At 33.7% G+C, this 23,225-nt stretch overlaps 1 protein-coding gene across 6 annotated transcripts; it reads left to right on the forward strand.

Annotated features, from left to right (window-relative positions):
• The first annotated feature begins 6,489 nt into the window (after nt 1-6,489).
• LOC128157138 (retinoic acid receptor RXR-like) lies at nt 6,490-22,624 on the forward strand. Of its 6 annotated transcripts, none has more exons than XM_052819547.1 (8): nt 6,490-6,636; nt 14,388-14,793; nt 15,347-15,504; nt 16,334-16,372; nt 17,730-17,878; nt 19,874-20,000; nt 20,161-20,385; nt 20,590-22,624. In XM_052819547.1, exons 1-8 carry the CDS (start codon nt 6,567-6,569, stop codon nt 20,844-20,846), a joined length of 1,431 nt encoding a protein of 476 aa, XP_052675507.1. In that variant the 5' UTR covers nt 6,490-6,566; the 3' UTR covers nt 20,847-22,624. The 6 variants fall into 6 exon arrangements, with proteins under 6 accessions (XP_052675507.1, XP_052675509.1, XP_052675508.1 ...); XM_052819548.1 differs by lacking the exon at nt 6,490-6,636 and adding an exon at nt 9,997-10,072; XM_052819551.1 differs by lacking the exon at nt 6,490-6,636 and adding an exon at nt 13,318-13,474.
• The last annotated feature ends 601 nt before the right edge of the window (nt 22,625-23,225 follow it).

Genomic DNA, 23,225 nt, shown 5'->3' on the forward strand with positions numbered 1-23,225 from the left:
GAAAATATAGGGAATTGGAAGTTAACAACTTAACAGTGTACCCCTACCAAATGTTTAGTTTTATATCTTGCGTAGGATTTTCTTATTCTGGTAAAAAATAGTATTTCATGAAGGTACAATGTCAAAGATTACGTGTATGCAAAAATAATTGTAAAATTCGAATACTTGACAATATTTATTTTTTGTTATTCTACCGAGGGACCATATGGCACAATATCTTTTGAACGCCAATTGTTGCTCAGGTGAGCGATGTGGCCCCATGGGCCTCTTGTTTTTTACCATATTGCCTTTAGTTGAAAGCTGTAATTATGCTGTGATTTTATTTTTATTTATTTCATTTGTTATTCGGTATATACGTGCCTTTTAACAATGTACTAGTTTAATGCGCAACGAGTCGCTTGGATTTTCTGTTACAACTTATATATACATGTATTTACATATAGTATGGATGCTTAGGTGTGGTTTTAATCAAATGCAGTTTCGTTTAATTTGTCACCCATATACCAGATCAAACTAAGGTTTGATCGGAGTTCTTTAAGTTTATTTATAATAATTATTTCGCATTTTCTTTAGAAATTCAGGTGTACATGTATGTAGTCTTGCGACTAACTTAAGTTTTCTTACAAGAGCTATGCTAAGGTGTATTACCGCGTTTTTTATAAGTTCGTGTTTAGAAGACAAAACCACTGAACCATGATGATTACGTTTCCGCTTGGCGGGTTTGGGACGCTTCCCATTAATATAGATTAGTTTATGTATAATCCGGAAATGATTATCTGAATAATTTACGGAGGACAAAATAATCAGTGTGCCAAAGAGAAGGGGATTTGTAGACTAGCATTTTGAAGGCTGATGTCAGCCATCTGCATTGATACAATAGAAAAGGAAAAACGGGAATTTGTAAATTATAATGACTGCTTACTTATGTTTACATAATATAAGTTCATTCAATAATGCGTTGCGTTTTTCTTTTGTTTTTTGTTTCGTTTTGTTTTATTTTGTTTCTGTTTTGTTTTCTTTTGTTTTGGTTTGTTCGGTATTTTTTTTTCCTTTTGCTACCACTGCCCTTTGTTTAGTTAAATATATATATAGTTAATAAATTGCGTTCATACGGGCCCAATATTATTGAGAAAAAATAATTTTAAAAATTAATTTTCCCATATCAAACATCGAGCTTTCTTTTAAACACTGTGCGTCATCTATTCAAATACAGAACAGGTAATGGTTATTGTATAGTTAAAACAGTATTAATTTGTAATGGGCCTTAAGTTTTGTATAAAATTAAGTTCATTCATAAATGGCAATAAAGTCGTTCTCCGCAGATCGTTCATTGTGGTTTAATGCAACTAGCATTGTGACTCGAGAAAACGTTGTCGAAAAAACATTATTGCAAATACTGTTATAGTTTTAGTTATATGTTTCATTTTAAACGATGAAATGCTTTCTTAGGTGCTTCATGTGAGTATGAAAGTAGCTAACATTGCAGTATTGTGATTTTTTTTCTGCATTATACTGCTTATATTTACATGTAGCTTTTTTTAAAAATCATTTGATTATTTCAATCCGTAAAATTTGGATAAAATGTGTTGCGTAAATTATCATCATTGTTGATAAGAACGTTACACAAAAGGAACAGACAATTTTCCATGAATGTGAATGTTACAATGGTACATGTAACAGCAGCTACTCGGAAGTCTGATGTCATTACGTGCAAGTCTGTCGAGTTAGTGCTCTCATGTAGCTTTAGTTTCGATCGATCAAGACATAATCCTCGCAAAGTCAACAGCAAATTAAAAGTACAAAGAATACATCAATGATTATTGACAATGAATTGTTTTATAAAAGGCTTAACAATGCAAAATTTTACTGAATCGCGTAGAAATTCTGTCTTGTTATGCATGTATGAATTACAATCGATTCTCCTAAAAATATTGGGAAAAATACTAAGTGGGTGTGAATACATTATTTTTAATGGGGTCTTTTTGGATATATATTTTGAAATACCGTCTTATATCTTAGTGACGGGAAATATCCTAGTGATAACAGACAATCTGTGTTCCGCCATCAGTATGAATCCGAGGATTACAGTTACGGTACTGTGCCAGTTACCCAGTGATATCCAGATCATGAGTGTTTGATTAAGTATAATCATCTAATAAATAACTTCTTTGAATTGAAAGTGTATGATTATCAGCAATTAAATTTTATAAAATGTAAGTAAGAGTATGCATGAACTAGTGATATTTTACATTGATAATGACAAAGAAAATTTTGTTTTCAACAGAATTGAAAACCGATACTACATACATGTTGTTATACCTGAAGTTCATTGGCCAAGACATTTTATTTATCTTTCCGTGCATGTCAAGCTACACTGAATGGGGTTGGAGGGCAAGGACCTAACGACACACTCCCACTCCCTATAGAAATACAACTTCCGGATAATCTAAAGCCATTGCTCTCTTTTGTCGATATTTAGTACAGTAGGTGACTGCCCCCATCTTTTTCTGTAAGTATACATTTGTCAGCTTTTATACCTAATATTAGTTTTTAATTATTTACTTTTTCTTTAAAAAATTCTCTATTTGCTTTGTTTTATTCTACGTACAAAATAAAATGTTTTTGAAAGCGACATTGTAACATTATGCTCAGGTGACCGTTACAGCCTATGAACCTCTTGCTTTGATTTGCGGGGCATTGTAATCCTTATGTAAAAATTATCAAAGGGGAGGGGTCCACACCCCTGATGAATTAACAAGAAAACTCATTAAAATACACGAAAATACATGCATTAGATAGATACAAGAATTAATACATAGTCATATAGAATGGTTCAAATGTCAATTTTTATTTTATCGTATATGATAAATATGGATTACTTTGACCGTGATATCATCAAATGTGTGCTGTATTGAAAGTGATATTTCAAATCTGAAGTGGGTCTTCATTCCAGGCTTTTGATAATTGTTTTGTTTTTTCTCTCGGTAAACTTAAATTACACAGGGACAAAAATATGAAGTACAGAACCACTTCTAAGAATTATGGAATTAAAAAAAATTGATACACTACTCCAGCGATATTTTGCTATATAAACACTGATCAATGAGAACGAATATTTGAGGAAATGTAAGATATATATTTTTGGTATTTTTTTTCCCAGTCTCTTATTTGTCCAACATTATGGTACTAGTATCACTGTCATGTTGTAAATTTTGAGAAAAAAAATTACAACATGTGTCATCAATAAGTTTTTCTAATACAAAAGATTGGAGCTTTGTATCTTAATATCTGCATCATATAAACTTATCTATACCGTTATATCATTTGATTCGGAGACCATGGTCGGCACACACTATTGATAAGAGAGCTACAATATTTATGTAAGATACGGTTAGACGCTAAATAGCTCAATTGATAGAGCACCCCACTGGAGATTTAGGGCTAATGGTGGTGTGGCAATAGCAATAAAATTACACCTTCTGAATGTCTACGATAGGAAACTGTAAAAGAAAAAAACAATACATGTAACTTGCGTTAAAAAACTCTCTAAGGTATAAAAGTATACAGTACATACAGTACAAAACCAATATATGGAGTTCCATAACTTTTTTTTTCTAATGGAGAGGGGGATACGAGGAAGAACTTTGTTTGCCAGGGAGGGGGTCAATGGCCTACTTCCGGTAACTTCACTTCTTCAATTCAAAAAAGTTTGAATTTCCTAAAAGAAAGGGGTAACATCCTGACCCCCCCCCCCTTCCGCCTTTAGATCTGAACAAAAGAGTAATAACATGTACATGCATACACATTAGTGTGTGGTTGATGTATGTGAAAACTGCTAAAAGGATTATATGCATGGTAATTCCAACCCTTTTACAAATTCCTGGATCCCTCCCCTTTAAAGCAACATTTGACCTTATTTATTCATGACAGAAATCCTAAATGTCAAAAACTGTGGTTTACAATTTTCTGTTGGTTATGTTAAAAAAGAGATAGTTGGAGCCTTGGATGGACATCAAATCCGTATTACAGAATATTGGTTTCCTATGTGTATTCGCCAGTACAGAAATATTTCTTATGATATTGGAAAAATAACGATTTGATTTAATTTATTAATCATAATAGATTTAGGTTACAAAAAACACCATAATAGCACGTTTTTACAAAAAATTGAATTTTAATGAACTACAACTCGTGTTGCTTCAAATTTAAATTGCATCACGCACAACTTTTGAATTACTGTTTAACTAATCATTGGTAAGTTGTGTCATTAAAACCGACACAGCTAATTTTCAAAATATGCAGTTTTGTAAGAATAACCTTGAATTTTTGTTGTCGGTTGAAAAAGAAATGGGCATCAGGTGCGGCAGTAAACTGGGTTATTTGGGATTTATAATATCCGTGCAGCGCCATGACGAATTATTGGTGATATGCACACAGCATTTAATACGATAAGTGTTGCCTGATTCCTGAATTTTTATAATGCACTATCGAATGCAGAATGGAATTTTTTTTAATTCTATCGTATTTCTTCTCTAAATATTTGCAACACGCTGTCGCTGTAGATTTGCGATATAGTGCCGAGGTGTAGTTTTTGCGTGTGAACGTGCAGTTAGGACAGTAAGCATCTTAGCCCAAAGGTACCCTGGGGAGATGCAAAAAAACACTGATGCATTCATATATCTAAAGTAGTAGATTCCTTATTGAGATAAATCCATATTGTGCAATAACGAGAGTTAATGGTAGTAGACAATCAAATCTAAAAGACATATGCTTAAACTTTGGAAAGATTACTTGTCAGTGATCACATTTAAAAGACGAAGGGGGTCGACGCCGATCCAGCAATGAAAGGGGAGGGGTTGTAATATTTAGTCTGCACTGTATTTTGGAATGAAGAAGACAATGCAAAGAAGCTAAACTCTCTCTCTCTCTCTCTCTCTCTCTCTCTCTCTCTCTCTCTCTCTCTCTCTCTCGTTTCATCGTTCGTTCCTTCGTTCGAAATATAAGAGTATAGTTTTTATGTTTGAGTTTAAGAGAAGAAGAAGGTTACATGGGGCTCTCCAATGTCTAATTCCGCTCTTTTATAACTCCGCTGCTCAAACAAATAAAAGCACCGACCAATCCTTAAACTTGATATCAACAAAATTAATTTACAAGAAACTTGATTCTGACACCTTAATTTTTTTTTTAAAATTCAACGTAAAAGGCAGAAGAAGAAAATTGGCAGGTGTACATGAATGTTTGTGAAGTTTACAGAGGACATTAGATTCCCATGTAATATTAGCTGTCGACATACTGGTTGTACAATGGAATTTGCGTTTCAATTCCAGATATCTTTTTCTTCTCCTTTGGATGATGAGTACAAAAATACGGTATGTTTTAAAGATGCATTCATCTTTTAGTTTCGTGTGCATATAGATAGCGATTATAATGTTAAAGAGAGTAAATACGAAAACAAAAAATTGAATTCAAGTCGTGACTGTGAATAGAAACGGCCCCATGAAATATTCATCTAAGACATGATCCTGAAGGTTACTTAGACCCGTATAAATTTTGTTTTATTTGATGGGAACAAAACTTTTAAAAGCCACCTTTCATGTATATGCACTATTTGACACCCGCACTTTCGCAAAAAATATAACCCTATTCAAATTTTTCGTTTCTTTGTTATTAATTATTTTTTTGAAATTTCTATAATTGTCATTTACTACATTCATACGCTTTGTTTCTTGAACTGCACCTATAATCAATTCCATGCGCGGATCCAGAAAATTTTTCCAGGGGGGGTCCGAAGGATAATTGTGTTTGCCAGGGGGGGGGGGGGGTCCGAGGCATATTTTCGCGATAATTTTACTATGTAAATTTAATAAATTTTCATTTTCCAGGGGGGGTCGGGACCCCCCCGACCCCCCCCCCCCCCCCTCTAGATCCGCGCATGAATTCTTTTAAAGGAGTGGTATAATTCTCTCATCGAGCAATATTCAGGTTTCAAATTTGTCCTTTGAAAACACTAGATACTAAGTATTACTATAACATATGTCTGTTAAATAAAGTAACATGTCGGGTATTACACTATTTGTACGGCCCTTGATTGCGAATTTTTCTCGTTAACTCTAATTTTAAATTATTGAAGAATAAATTATTTTGAAGGTAATTTATCATATTTTTAGAAATCATAAAAAAAAGACGGAAAAGCGTCTTTATTAATGAACACGCGAGTAAACGTTGAGATTTTGCACCTGTCAGAGGATTTTTATTTTATTTTTAAATAGGAAATCGCTCAGTCGCTCAGGTCGGTGATATCCCATCTACGCCATGTTGCAGGCCTGTCAGCAGCAAATTAAGTTATATTTAGATGCAAGGTGAAATTGATAATCTTCACATGTGCAAGATAAAAAACAAGTTTCTCTGAGTCCGATTACTGAAGGTTTTCGGGGAAATTCGTACTTCGCGAACTTGGGGCCAATGTTAGCCAATCAAAATGAGGCTTACATATTTACGTTACCTACTGAGGCTATTAAGTTCGTACATATGAGTTCATTACTTCAGATGCTCCATGTAAAACTAATATGGTTGCTAATTTCAAACCTATAGAGACGGAAAGTAGCTTGCATGGGTTGTGGATTCCGCCAATAACAGGTAAATAGGAGTTTTTTGTAATTAATCAATGATACTGTTACTTTTATTTTAATTATCCCATGCACTGGTCTGTGTGTACGCATATCTGACAGGTAATAACAAACTGCTTGATGTATCATATAAATGATTGCATTACATAAAATTTGTTACAATTAATTTTTTCTATCTTATATACAATTTAAACTTTTTGGTACCATTCTCGCTTGCATTATTCTATTGAAGTATACACAATTTAGTTGATGAAATAACGGGAGCACAACAAAACATTATATGACAGATGACAGTAGAATCATGGGAAGCAGGTTACGGTGTCGCATGGTGAGAATTGCAGTTAAATGCAGGGTAGTATTTTTGAAATTAAATATTAATGCTGAGAATGTCTCAAAAACTCGGCCAAAACAACAACAACAAAAAGCTGTGCGTCAGACAGGCCACATATATAATGCGGCGGGTTGTTTATACAAACTGGACGGCGATCAATGCCATGTTCAGGGGGCATGCAAGGTTTGTGAACTCTGTCCGAAGCCGCTCATACAATTTGAATAACTGGCCGATTAAAAGCAATCTGCCATTGTTGCAAGGAGGAAATGAACGTCTAGGGAAATTAGACGTTTGGAGGGGAAAAGAAAAATGGGCGTTTAAAACAAAAATTTAATTACCAGGCCCGCTTATTGAGAAAGTGACAATGATTTATTGTGTAATTCGCTCCATAATGTCGGCCGTCCCATTTTCTCCATAAATATGTACAAGGGTCGTCGATTTCAATTAAGAGGAAAGTTTTGTAACCTCGGATTATGTAAGCGGGCCTCTATTTATGTACCTGGGATCGTTTTTATCGCCTCCCAGTGTATCCAGTCATGTTGCGACATCCAGACAGATCAGTCAGCGGATCCCGACTGATGATGTTTTAATTCATACTTACATAATTAAGACTCGAGCCGACAACGTAGAAGGGACCGAATGTTACACAAGTGGTGTATGTATGTTATTTATACTTATTTACTGGCTTAATTGGATACAACGAGGCAACGGTACCACTCCACCAATTTTTAAACCTACTTATTTGTTAAAATTCCTATATTCCAACCACGCGTAAAATTTACTTTACACAGAAATCAAAGGAGTCGAGTACAAAAAAAAATTCTCTCTCTCTCTCTCTCTCTCTCTCTCTCTTTGTGTGTTATGGAAATGAAATTACAAAGAATCATTTCAACAGAATGTTTCTGTCTGATTGCCTAAATAAATATTTCATTTGACACCTTATCTATCGGATTTGGCCTATTGACTTCACTTTTCGCCCCATGGCTAAAGCTTTTGTGGTGTAATTTCTCCGACGATTGTGTGTTATGGCATCATTTAAATCAAAGTCGAAAAATTATCAAGGTAATTACGGTTCAAAACAGTGATGGGATATGTTGCCTAAGAATAGTAATTCCATCAATTGATATTGATTGTAGCATTAGTGACTATCCAAATTATTCTGATCAAAGCGTAGGAGGCTGAAATGTATATGTTCTGCACGTTGGCGCTCATTGAGATCTCTGCATTCTGATTTATTTCCGAAGATATTTTTACTTTCAATCTCTCAATAATTACCCACAGATAATGGCAGGTCTTCGGGACAAAAGTCTAGAATGTGATCGCAGGATAGAGATTACACACGAATATAAAAGAGAAACTTCTCGTGGATCTGCATAAATTGGTTTCCGTTGTTCTTATTTAGGATGATAAATGAATTTGACAGAAAGTGGAACGAGAGGCATCAAGTACAGCATACTGCAAACAGATATATCTAGATCGCTTTCTCGTGTACCTTACAGGCATTGTTGTTACACGGAGTTACTCAGTCTTTGCCTGACTTACCAACATGTAAAAATGTCAAACCTCCTCGATAGAGATATAATGGTATGGTGCTTTCGTATAAGTATTTGAACGGAAAACCTTAAATAAGAGCTCTTGACACCATTTCTCTCATGCTATGGAGTTATTGTCCATGCAATACGTTCGCATTTCTAAATTTAGAACATTACTGATGAACAGAAAATCGAAAACCACGGTTGAAAACTCGAAATCACAAACTGAAACGTCATATTCACATTATTGTGCTGTCTTAACGATGCTCAACTAAGAAGGAAGTAATATGAAGATGCGTTAACGATACGTTTACGTAGATGGGTACTTGGATTTGTGAGGTGTTTGGTGGGATCAATTTTTGAATTACTTACATTGCGCCATATTTACATATCAATTTTAAAAAAATAATTCTAATAAACGCATATAGATATACTATTAATAGAGCGATGTGTTTAAAAATGATAAATAATTTAAAAAAAAAAAAAAAGGACATGCAGTACCCAAATTTTGTTGTTAGGATTCAACCGAGGCTTATGGCTAATAGACTGGATGGTAGAATATTTTGGGGGTGCTACTTTACAAATCTCTCTCTCTCTCTCTCTCTCTCTCTCTCTCTCTCTCTCTCTCTCTCTCTCTCTCTCTCTCTCTCTCTTTTTGAAGTGATTTGTAATGTTATCGTTTGTAATTATTCTAACAAAGATAGAGCACGGCTATAAAATCTATTATGGAATATTGTTAGATAGAGGTCACACAAAAATGTGTCTTTGGTGTGTGTGTGGTGGGGGGGGGGGGGGGGTACAGCAGAAACTCGGTTCCGAAAAAAATTGGTTCCGGTTCGTTCAAGATGTTTCGAAAGAAGTGAGGGGAGTATGGGATCTCCGGGTCCTTATGCTACGTCCTTGGCTGAAAGTTTTTAAACTTTGTCGCTATCCTCTACTGTAAAATACAATCAACTTTGTATAAATATTTACAATATCATGGATTGTCCCTTCGCAGACAGATATTTTATTTAAAATCTTTAAAATTTTGCACCATTTTCAATTGAATGATGACTTAGTTTAGTCTTAGTAAGTTGAAAAAATTACCTAGATTTTGAAAAATATCAATTATTAATTTAGATTTAAATGCTAATAGATGTCACAATTTTTCTAAGATTACGCCTGCGTGGTTTTTACACAGTCAGTTTGTGAGAAGTTCCTCTTAAAGATACTTGGTTTAATTCTAGAGTACATCAGGTGTAGAGATCCATGGAATTAATTGTAAGCCCTCTTCGTTGACACAAAAACAAATAAGTAGATCTTAGAGCAGTCTAGTTGTTATCGATTTTTTCTGGTTTCAATGCAAGGTGAACCCAATCAGGGTTTTGTTATTGTCAGCTGCATCCAACAATTTAGTCACCAGACATCTTTTCCTCCGAAAGGTGTCCGCTGCTAACAGCTTATATATAGATCGAATCAGTTGCATCGTATGGATCAACAAGTGTGCTAGGCTAGTTTCTACGCTCCTCGGTTGGATCCCCCCATGTATAGGTTGGATCCCCGATATTCGGACCGTTTGAAGAATATATATCGACAGCATCACCGTAAGTATCCAACGCAGGCTTCACTGGAGCTAGAGAGAAAACATGTCGGGGCGACATGACTTTTTTCTATTGATTTTTTCCCGTTTGAAGCTAGGACTTGTAAAAAGGGATTGTCTTCTGTCAAGTATTTTAGGGATAATGAAATTCATTTCTTGCGAATCTTGCCGATTTATCATAAAAATATTATATTCGTTCGCAATTCATTAACTTTGCGCCAATTTCTCGTTTAATTAGTTAAAATCATTTGTATTCAACTATCTACTAATTTAATGATTTAGTATGGTAACATTTGCATATGTATCATACATGTACTTTTTTCCCATACATAAATTGATTTTCTGTTGATTTGGTTAAAATCATTCATTTAGGTATATTTAATAAAGTCGGCAATTTAAATTAAAGTTCACCGTTTATTTTTGTGTATTATTCCGAAGATTGCCTTAGATTTCAATGAAGAAATATCTACAGCTTACAAGACATAATGTTTAGTGGGGGAATATTAATGTTATATAAGATTATATACTGAGTATAAAACTCTCAAAATAATAACTTATGATTATTGTTTTATTTTTTTTATCTACGTTCTTAAAAAAATCCAAAATGACTTGGTCTAACGCTAAATGTAGACAACAATGCACCTTCCTGTTTTGAAAACAATATAATAACTGCGATGATATAAATAAATATAAATATATATAAATAAATATGATTTATAATATAAAGAATAAATATTATTATAATATAATTAAACTGTGTGTGAATTTGTGTAATTTTGTAGTCATTGTTCTTTATGATCATGATATACATATACATTGTCCGTTCCCAGGATATCCGGAAAGAAAATATTTGCAGAAATGACCAATATTGTTTATATATACATCGCCAACATATTTTTAGCATTTTCTCGTGTAGAAAAGGGGCTGTGGTAACTAAATATTAAGTATTTGTTATTATATGGAGCACGCAAAAGTATGTGTTCCTGTATCGCTCTTTCGTAACTAATGCCGGATTTGACTGCAGTATATGGCCAAATTCCTAAAATAAGATTTGTCGGACTTGACTACATCGTGTCTTGAACTAGGTACCAAAGATATATACATGTTAACGTATAGTTATGATATCTTTATGGCGATTTCAATCTTTAATGGTATAGTTATATAATTCTCAATTTAATTTATATATATTAAGCTTCCTAATTCATATAACTTGTATTATCCTACATTGAAAAAGAGCAAACATTTTTTTCTTTACCCCCCTCCCCAATTTTCCTGCGTGTCTCTAAAAGATATTTTGTAATATGAAAATAGATCTTATGGGAAAAATAACACATTCATTTATTAATATAGTTTATATAAAATTGATGAAATTATTGTGAACATCTTTACATTTTTTATATAAAAACATCAGCTGAGTGTTCACATAAAATGACAATATTTTCATGTTTTTGCAAAATTGCAGGAATTGTGTCAACTAGGTGACGTCATAGATAAACAACGAATGAGTAATGATGACTAAAATCAAAAATAAAAGTGATTGGCATCCTCTGTACACTGATTTATTGAGATTTGATTTTTATACGACACTATTTTAAAATTGGGGCCAGAAATTAAACCATACCAAATATAGTCCTTTCTCTAAAATTAAAAAAAAATTGGATGCTACAAGTTTTTCATCATGATGTCAGTCTTACCATCTGCCTCCATTAATAAGATCAGGGTCATATGCTTCATGTTTATATTTACTATCACTAAGGTAGTTTTATATCATCAATCTAATTAAAACTAGAGCTGTTCGCTCCTCTACGATTCGCTTTACTTGTATAACACAGGGAGGTAGATATATACGTCCTTCTATAGCATATCGTAGGTCTAGGGGCGGACTTAAATGTCCAATTTTAATAAGAGTGTATATCTCTTCTAGTATATTACACAAATAATAATTAATAAGTGTTGTCTAATTTATTATATAATTCTATATATATCAATTCAATTCATTTATTGACAATTACAGTCATGAATATGAGTTAACGTTACATAAAACAAAACATTCAACATAGCATGCAAAAGATATGTGTACATATATCAATATTTACACATCGTTTTGACGTTCTCGGAGTTAAAAATGTGTCCAACAAAATTGCAGTACCTGTATGCACATTTTTTTTAAATTAATTAGAATTACGTGTATGTTACAAATTATTCCACAATACCCACACTTCGCACATTTACATATACGTGCACTGGTCAGAAACAATCGGATCAATATCGCTAAAAAAAAAATGTATGGAATATCATAAAATATGATACTACTTAAATTAATGAATTAGATTAATTGATATGTTTATTTATCATGGTAACTTAAATTACAAAACATGTACGGATCTGAGGGATGATTGTGTCTGTCAGGGTGGTGTGGCGCGAAGCATATTTTTGATAATTTAACTATGTGAATTAGATAAATTTTAGTTTTACAGATCTGCGCAAGCATCAGACACGTAGCATCGATTTTAAAAGTGGGGGGGGGGGTAGACTCTTCAAAAAAAAAAGGGGGGGGGGGGTCGCAAATCATAAAAATCTTACCGGGGGAGGGGGTATACCTAACCTATCCAACTATCCCATAACTTCTCTTTCACTGTTTATTTTCTTATCATAACTTTAAACATGCTCCCAAAAATTTGGGGGTGGGGCAACTCCATGATAATTCATTTTTATTATAAATAAATATAGGAAAACTGATGCCCCCCCCCCCCACCAATTCTCCCTGATGCAGCGTGTAACATGCGCGGATCGGGTCGGGTAAAAAAAAAAGAAGGTATATCCCACCACCCGGGGGTCCTTGATTGCCCCCCTCCCCCCCAACCAAAAAAAAATCGTCCGATTGGATTTTTCGTTTACGAAGTGCGTTAGGCTAATTGCATTGTTTGAGAGTGGCTTGTCCTATGTGAATAAAGTAAATTATTTGCAGCTAATTTGTTGTAAACATGCTAAGTGCTCAGCGGATTTGCCCAGGTAACTGACTTCTCCGAGCAATGGCTCCCAAGTGTTTACGTCACCTCGTATAAACCTTGACCCCGTGTATCGTGGCTGATACCACTTTCAGAAAATGTTATTAATCTGAGCTATGAATTAATAAATGCATAATCTTATTAAAGAGAAATGTTTGCAGCCGAAACTGAATGCTTTTGCCTGTTTAACATAAGCCCTTTTTCTTGGTAACTTACATGAATGAATTTCAGCCCCATTGCATTGTGGGAAATTCCGAATCTCCCATTTTGTGGTAAAGTAGGTCAGATAAATTTCAGTGTAATGAGGTCTACGGATATGTTGCAAAACGATTGATTTATTTCTCTATTCTGGTTATTATCTGAAGCTATAAACAAAGGCATGGACCCATCAGAAATGGGTGAGTATATATTGAGAAAATATTACTTTTCTGATGAATGTCAATTGCATATCGCATGATAACGTAGCTCGTCCACGAAATAAACATTGGCAGAGTCGCCGCCATTTTGTAGCATTTGGGGTTGAGCGTACCTGTAGATGGGTTCACCGGGAACATTTTCATGCCCGATCTCCGGTTGTATATATAGGACGATTGGATGGCTGAAAATTATGTTTCAGTTCGCTTATTTAACTTGGGAAGGGGTAATTCGATTGAAATAAAACTAAGAGAGGGCTAGGTCAATGTGTCTTGCGTGGTCTGCCCTCTGGATGAACCTTTGGGTGCCATACTACATTATAAATAACGAGGTACCATGCCAAATAACGATTTTTGCAACAAGTCTAGATGCGAATTTTTAAAATTTCTTATTCAATTAACATTTTTGGTCAGCTTACAAGAACAGATTTGTAGAAAATATTTTTTAAAGGGATTTGACAATTTTTTAAATCATGTTTTAGGCCTACTCTATGCAATAACTAATTATTTTAAATGAAATGATTCACAAATAAGCTTACGTCAACATATTATAATGCACTATGTCAATTAAGGATATATGATTATGTCAGCTTATGTCTAGTTGTTTGTATACTATATATATGACATTTATTGAGTCATTGAGATTGAGAAGCAGTTTATTTTGATAATTCAACAAGGATACACATGCATGACTATATCAGTATGCTTTAAGATATAAAGTTAGATTCTGTGAAAATGAATAATAGTTGGGATATAAATTATACTTCAACATGTTCAAGTACATGGATACAACTATGAGATATTTTTCAAGTATATTTTCAAGAAATCTAAAATTCCTAAATGTGATCGGAATCTTGAACTACAAAAAAGTCAATTTTTTCATTTTTCCTTGTTTTAGATTCTCTGGATGGGGTAAGCAGCAACTCCAACATGTCAACTACTGCTAATATGGGGATGGGAATGTCTCCATCCATGGGAATCAGCTCAATGGCACAGATGGGATCTCCTCCAGACATTAAACCAGATATCAACTCTCTAGTGTCCCAGTCATTTTATCCTTATGGAATACAGCACCCTATGTCCCAGTCACAGGCGTCCCCTGGGTCTCAACCGATGATGTCACCAGGTCTTCACTCACCCTCCTCCTCAGTAACATCCCCTTCCATGATGTCCATCGGTTCCCCTGGCTCAGCATCCTCACCCCCGGGGTCCAATCCTCACATGCCACACAGTAATCTCAATAGCAAACATATCTGTGCTATTTGTGGTGACAGAGCCTCTGGGAAGCACTATGGAGTTTACAGGTATACCTTTAAAACCATTTATTGCATAAGATGTTATGCAATAATTCTCATTTTCCAGACAACAATTTCGCATTTTGATGAATTGTTTTTGTAACATGTTGAAACCAATTCACCAAATGGAGGGGATAAAGTACTGAAGATAACTAGTGTATGGCTTTATTTGATTCATGAAATTGATACAAATATAAATCTAAACAAAGATGGGAGAAAATAGCACAAGGAAAATTAGCTGATCATTACTAATGACATTAGTCATACTCATATGACATAATATTTAGTATGTTATTAATAACATTTGGCATTTATTCCATGAAACTACCTTGTGACGTCCTAAATGTTAGCTATAGAATTAAAAGTTAGAAGTTCAAGTTAGAATTTATGAGTTTAATAAAAGTAAAGTAATAAACTTTATATTATATGCACATGTTGTATATACCAAATTTTGAGATGTAGTCATTTTCTCTACTCTATATAATCACGTAGGGTTATGGTTTAATATTTAACAGGACATGAATTCTACAGTTTGACATTCCTTTATTTACTCACATTACAGTTGTGAAGGTTGTAAAGGATTTTTCAAAAGAACAGTTCGTAAGGACTTGACGTATGCCTGTCGAGATGACCGCAACTGTATCATTGACAAAAGGCAGAGGAACAGATGTCAGTACTGCCGATACATGAAGTGTCTAAACATGGGGATGAAGAGAGAAGGTACGTTGATTTCTGTGTGGTTCTGTGGAGTGGGGCAGACACGTCGTCTTGTAAAGCTTAGATTTTCACTACGAGCTTGTATTTATATTGTTTCATTTCTGAAGCCACAGGTTCATTAATGCATGCAGTTTATATATATGTTGCTATATTAATATTGTATATTGGTAGTTGAGTCCCAAATCTGAAACGAATGGGAAGTTACACAATGCATTGTATTTTATAGATTATTAGAAGACATTTTATAAATCTGGCTTGATTTAACGACCCTAACATTTTAAAATCATGTCAATGACTTTGCTTTATATAAATAAATGAATTAGAATAGAAAACTGAGATTTACTTGTATAAATCTGAGACGGTGTAACTTATGTAAACAGATGTTCAGCAACACATAAATATAATATCCATTTACAGAAACTTTAACTTGGTTTTAATATTTTCCAATAAATTGAGGAAGTTAAGTAGCATCATATATTTTTTGTTTTGTTAAATGCTTAATGATAAATTCAAGGATCGAGTTTACAGTTTAGAACAAGTCATTGCATGTTTTGTCATTTAAAGTCATCAATTTGAATATCCTAAAAATCATTTTAAAGGGTGGGAATGATGCGTAAAGGAAGAATTATTCCGTGGTTTATATTTTTCTTCATTTGATCATTTTGTAAATGCTGGTTTCCATGTTTTGTTCTGTTTATGGCTTCTGTGCAGTAAGTTGAAGGACGGGGGACAGTTACGCAACTACTAATGACATATGACCACCCCACAGACTGTGTGAGGTCTGTGTTGGGTTTATATGTTATTTCACATGTGCTTCATGTTGATATTACAGATGTTAAATGCAGCACCGATGCAGGGCGCCAAGGATCATGTACGTAGGAGTGGTAAATAGGTTAGAAGGGAGGGGAGAAACAAAGACAAATGATACCAAATGTGTTTGGCATTAAAATATCTCCATTGCTCTGCATTCAATTTTAAAATCCTCTCTTGAGATGTCTTATCACTGAAAGTGAAAACAGTGTTTCTCAAAGACAGCACATTATAGAGCTTTCAAACACTTTGAGAATGCCAGCTTAAGCTTTGCTTTTAGAGCATCTGAAAGATGTCAAATAAAGTATTTGTTCCCTATCTTCTGCCTATTCATCAGTATTTTAATTAAGATATAAACAAACAAAAACAAAACAAAAAATGTTAGGAAAAAAAGTGACTGTAATTAAGGGGGAATAACTTTGAATATGTAATTTAGGGCATGTATTGCCAAGCATATATTTACATGTTCTCGTACTAAACTGTAGTAGTGACAATTCTCTGTGTGGAAGGGTTACTTAATACACTATTATCTGTTAACTTTTTTTCCAGTGACTTTAGAATTGGTGTTCCCTGATTGGTTCATTCAAATCTTTTTCCGGGCTGTGATCGGTCTAATTTTACCTATTTACCACTTCTGCATGCCTGATTGAAAATATGTGTTACATGTCTATAGATTTAATGATAGGAATTTTAAGAAGGATCAGATGGTTATTTACTTGTTTGTAAAATGTCAGTAGGAAAAAAAATCATTTGTCACTGACAGTCACTACTATGGCTGTATTGTAAACATTAAGTTTCCATATTGCTTGCTAGTGCATGATTTCTTATACCTTCTTACGTATGAAACATATAACAGCTAGTTATTACTTCAATCATTAACAAAGGAAACATAATGGTATGAAAACTGCTACCACATTCGGCATGACATTTTGTAGACTAAACATGTTGCTGTAGTTTTAAGTTCTTAACAGCATGTGTCATACTGCAATATAAGGCCTAAACCAAATGTTTGTTTTTGTTGGATGTATTGTGCATAATTGGTATGGATTTTTGAATTGCTATGCACACTACCTGAAGAGTGATTTCTTAGAGAGCTATTAGAAAATCACAAGGTTTGATAAGATGATATCAACTATCTTAACAACTAGGGGGTGGGGGGGGATACACAGAAAATTGTTTTTGAATATTTAATAGTGCCAGGTTTTTTTTGAAGTGACGTATGTAATTAACAAATTTTAAAGGCTTGATGACATGTTCAAATTTTCAGAAATGCATGGCACTGCACTTAGGTTTGAGAAATCTTCATCGAATAATTTTCAGCAGAAGATACTCAACTTAGTTTTAATGTATAGATGTTTATGTGTTTGGTGGGATGCTGTGGCAACTGTTCTTGGTTTATGTGAATTTTTATTTGACAGCTGTACAAGAGGAAAGACAGCGAGTGAAGGAGAAGGGAGAGGGGGAGGTTGAGAGCACCAGCACTGCCAACTCAGACATGCCAGTAGAGAAAATCCTGGAGGCTGAACTAGCTGTGGAACCCAAGACAGACACCTACATAGATGCTCAGGTAAAGCTAGGCTCTTGATAGGAAGATTTATATAAGGCTTAGGTGTATCTGTAGTCATGACTTGATGGACACTTAATTAGATAGTTGGGTATATTATATTCTGAAAGACATATTTACAGATGCACAGCAGTTTGATTTAAATAAACAATTGTTAAAGATACTTAAGTTTATCAGATTCTAATAAACACATGCTTTTAGGTGTTTGGATCAGGGAGAAATAGACTAATGTAAAAAAAATTCTTATCCCCCAGATTGTCCAGTCTAAAAGATTTTTTAAAAAATTTGTTTGAAAATTAGCAATTCACCTTATACCCAGCACCAACATATCGTCCATAGAATATGGTGTAGATCAATTCTTTGACAGTTATCTAGTGATTAACAGGAAGTGTGTCCCATTGTTCATTCTATTCGCCCTAACATCAATAGTAATGCCAGTGTCTCTTTAGAGAAAAGATAACCCTTTATCTGAAATAAAGCCATGTTAAATTGACATGAAGACTCAGAAGAGTGGGGGACAGATTCAGTGGTATGTTTATCGCAAGATAACAATGTCAACATTGCCATCCAAATTTATGCAACAGACATTCATTGGTTACTAGTGAAATATAGACATCACCCATTTTATCCAACTGACCCACATCCTATCATTTAAACATTCCTTTAAAATTTTATTTGTATTTCCTATTAGATATGATTTTATTAAAATCATAAAGCTTTGCAACAGCCTGTACCTGTCTTTATAGATATGACAAATTGAAAAAAACCCGTATTTTGCTTTTTGCAATATTATATTTCATCCAGATATTGATGTATATTTCTAAAAATTACCAATTTTAAAAACTGAAGACCAAATGTTACAGTATTGATAGTTTCATTTAAATTGGAGTACTGGTAAATTTAACAATGCCATGTAGATTTGTTTTCTTTTGTCTTAGATCTATTTTTGGTGTATTTTTCTCGTTCCTTTGTTCATGGACTATTTTTATACAACTACGGTAAATGTTATACAGCTCTGACTTACAAGTACTGGTTAAAGTTATTTACAGAAATCTTGATATGATGAAAAACTCTGTTTTAAGGAAATTACACTTTTTCCCAATACCCAGTCAGAGCTGTGGAAAAATGCAGGCAAGACCGCCTTAATTTAGCAAAGACCGACATAAATTGGTTAAATGTCGGACCGGCTGACCGATGTTGTTTGCCCCGTCAGCATAAGGCAAAATTAAAAAATTGCAAAATGTGATCGCTGTAAATGTGTCGTTTCTTGATGCATCGGTATTCCTCAGACAACGAGTACCCATTATTGCCGAAAAATACATAAGTTTTCTTTTTTACTCTCTTCATGTAAGCTGTCATTTAAAAATTTCTAGGCAAATCACTGCACTGTTCATTTATTTAATTTGAGGAATCATTTTTATTTTATTCTCATCAACATTGACTTACTTCTGGCTAAACTTAAACCCTGTCCATGACCTTCGATTTACAGGAAGTTTGAGTACCCATTATAACCGCTCATATCTTTTCGGTAATTTCCAGTAAATAATCGGTAAAAGGTCAAAATTCTAAAAGAATCTAACAATATAAGATAAAATGTAAGAATGTAACATAAAAAATTATGTCATAAACGCACGTGCAGTATGTGTTTTTAAATTTTATTTTAGTTTTCCAAACATTATTTTAACTGTTGGTATTCATACAGGCATAATTTCATTCGGACAGGCAAAGTTTATTGAGATGTCTGTCCGAATGACTGACTTCCAAGAAAATATTTACACAGCTCTGCCAGTGTTAAAAAATTTGGTTATTTCTGTATCCAGGAATATTAAGGAAATTACACTATTTCCTTATCCCCAATGTAAAAAAGTTTTGGTTATTTCTGTATCCAGGACTTCCTTGTATAAAAGATATTCAAAGGCAAATGAAAGTGTCAAACTGACTTTAGTCTTGGTTTTAAACAAATTCAGAAGTTTGAATCTCCTTAAAATTGTTTTGCAGAAAGATACAGTGACAAACATTTGTCAGGCAGCAGACAAGCAACTGTTCACTTTGGTGGAATGGGCCAAACGCATACCTCACTTCACCGAGTTGCCTCTAGAAGATCAGGTCATTCTACTGCGTGCAGGTAGGCCATAGACCTTCATACTTTGTCTATTTTTCTTGATTTTATATACTGAATAAGTACATGTATCAGCTATAGACCATACAGACTACTGCTGTGCATGATGAAAGGGGGACAACTTCTATGTCCATTGTTTTTCAATGTTTGAATATTTTATGTCAAGGTTGGAATGAGCTGCTGATAGCTGGCTTCTCACATCGATCTATCGTGGTAAAGGATGGTATACTGCTGGCCACCGGCCTCCATGTACACAGGAGCAGCGCTCACCAAGCAGGTGTCGGAACCATATTTGACCGTGTCCTCACAGAACTTGTCGCTAAAATGCGGGAAATGAAAATGGATAAGACAGAGTTGGGATGTTTAAGAGCTATCGTACTGTTTAATCCAGGTAAGATTTTTCTCTCTGCAAGTTACCATGAAATGTTGTTCTTATGAGCCTAACATGTAGGCATGTTCTTGTACCTTTAATCGTCATTCTTATTGTTGGAGGTTTGTTTAAAATAATAAGTATTAATTACTTACTGTTAATTACCTACATTAGTAGTTTTTAATCAATAACCTTTTTTTTCATGAGAATTAATTTTTATTTTAGATGCTAAAGGTGTATCTGCTGTCTCTGAAGTGGAACAGTTGAGAGAGAAAGTGTATGCTTCACTGGAAGAATACTGCAAAATGCACTACCCCGACGAACCAGGCAGGTTTGCCAAATTACTGCTTCGATTGCCAGCGCTCAGAAGTATAGGGCTCAAGTGTTTGGAACACTTATTCTTCTTCAAATTAATTGGTGATACTCCCATAGACACTTTCCTTCTAGAAATGTTGGAAAGTCCATCCCCAAGCAGCACTTGATTATGGAGCTCCATTCCCCCATGTGTCCTCAAGAGGGTGTGGAGATGTTTTTCAAGCAAATATTGTCGAAGCAACTCTTTGTTGTGTTTTAAACCATGTATACTTCTGATGGGCTTATGCACAAACTCCTGATATCTTTATTGGGCAAAAAGCATCCTGTTGATCCGGAACACACAGAAAATCAGTGTTTATTTTATGCTTTGGATTTGAATTTTGATTTGCTTCCTTTGGTGGTGACAGAATATCAATAGTGCTAAATTTTTATAATTACAAACATACTAAATTTCAGGGGTTATTTATTTAGTTTATGCCCTTTTAATCAAAATGTATTCATTCAAATTATAGGTAGGTGTTAGAAAGTACTGTTTTTGTGATATGCAGAACTAAATCAAGAATGATAAAGGAGAAACGTCGTATCAACTAATTTCAATATATGAAGTATTGTATGCATCATTTAACCCTTTGTATTCACATTTTATTTTAAGAATTGACAGAAATAGTTGCAGCTGAACTTCTAAATGTAATGTGTTGATATACATTGTGTAGCATTTTCAAAATCATTGTCTTTCATTATTCAATTATTTTTCATTCAAATGGATTGAAATACTCTGGTTGACTTCTGTTGGGAATGATAAATAGTTTGGGCTGTTTTAATTTGTGTTCTTAATTTTATGGTAAATGGAAATATTTGACTTTTTATATGTCAGAGAAAAATATAACGTTGGAATTGAAAATAATTAACATTGGAAACATCTCAATTGTCTGTTGCATGGAAAAGTAATTTAGATATTGCCATAAAAAATGGTTCCTTTGGCTCTGTAATAAAGCGTACTACATGTATTTTAAAGCAAAGAAAAAATGCCAGCAACTGTTGTTAAAAATGTGATAGACTTATTATTAATTTGTATGCTTGTATATCAAAACAAAAATGCCCAGATAAAAAAGGATGATCAGTGATTTGTACATACCAGTTCACCCTTTCTGTGTCACCAATACATTTTGTAAATTCATAAGGTATTCAATGCTTGTGTGGAGCTATTGTCAAGGCACTTTATCAGTTCTCAGAGGCTACCTTACATGTCTGTCCCACTGTGTTTTTTCCAGACATGTCTTCATCTGGAAATGTTTTTATTTTTCCTAGACATTCTGTTTTGCAGATTGTAGTTCATATTTTAGTAGACTGGTATGGAAATAAAAAATAGTGCTATCTTTGGAGTTGTCTGACCATGTTCCTGTGCAACTGATTGGGTGATGCTGTTTATGCGTGGGTTTTATTTGTAAAGTTTGTATGATTTTTGAATGTTCTGTCAAATATACACATTGACATATACCTGATTTTCAATCATTGTTGTTTAAACTTTCAACGAAAACTATGTAAATCTGACAGTGATTACAGATGAAATAGAATTTATTACAGTATAGACATTTGTATGATGTAAGTTAAAGGACTTATAATAGTGTTTGTAAAAATGCTCAAAATTGTATTTGAAAACTATTATATTATACAAATTTTTACTCTTTGTACAAGTTTGAAAAAAAGTTGGTTAAAACTAATGTAATTTTAGAAAAACTTTGGTCTTTTAGAAAAGGTTTTGTCTGAAGAGCTTTTGTAATAATGTTGGACTATATTGTTTTAGGGGACATCTGATGTCCCGAGTTTTGTTGAAGGTTTTTCCTGTTAAGTGCTATCTTTTATCAGATCCTATGTATATATTGTACATTATTCATTTATGTAGATGAAATTGTTATTTTACATAAAAATACAATATGTCTAATAATTTATTGTTTTATTTTTTGGTTTTAATGAGATTTTCAGTAATGTTCAATAAGAAGTGTTGCCAAGTAGAGCAAAAATTATCTAATATATGATAATAGAACCAAAAATTTAAGGAAATCCTTCCCCTCCAATCTTCAATAAAATACAGTAATGTCTAGTTCACGGATATTTTGGTCATACAGAAACTAATTGTTACCATCATTTGTATCAAAACAACTTGCGTACATGACTGTCATGTAATATTGGTAGATTGTTCGAAAACATCAATCTGTGATGTACAAGATCTGTTGTGGAATAAAGAGAACGACAAGAATTTGAGAAGACTTACATTTCTTCAAGAAATGTTCTGTTCAGACTTTTAGTGTAGAATACGGTAGATCTGTCCATGTATTAGTCTTTTGTCGTTATTTAGAGAAACCCAAAGATTTATTATCTCAATTGCGATGTCGAAACAAATTCTACAAAGGATGTATACAAGGAGGGGAAAAAATGAATTTTTTTTTTAAATCAACTCCTATGAGCAATAAAACTCACCCGAAAAAAATAGAAGATTAGAACTAAAGTCAGTGAAACGCATTTAATTGAATACATTATGTGAGTTT

Source organism: Crassostrea angulata, chromosome 7 (assembly GCF_025612915.1).
Source record: "Crassostrea angulata isolate pt1a10 chromosome 7, ASM2561291v2, whole genome shotgun sequence".
NCBI lineage: Eukaryota > Metazoa > Mollusca > Bivalvia > Ostreida > Ostreidae > Magallana > Magallana angulata.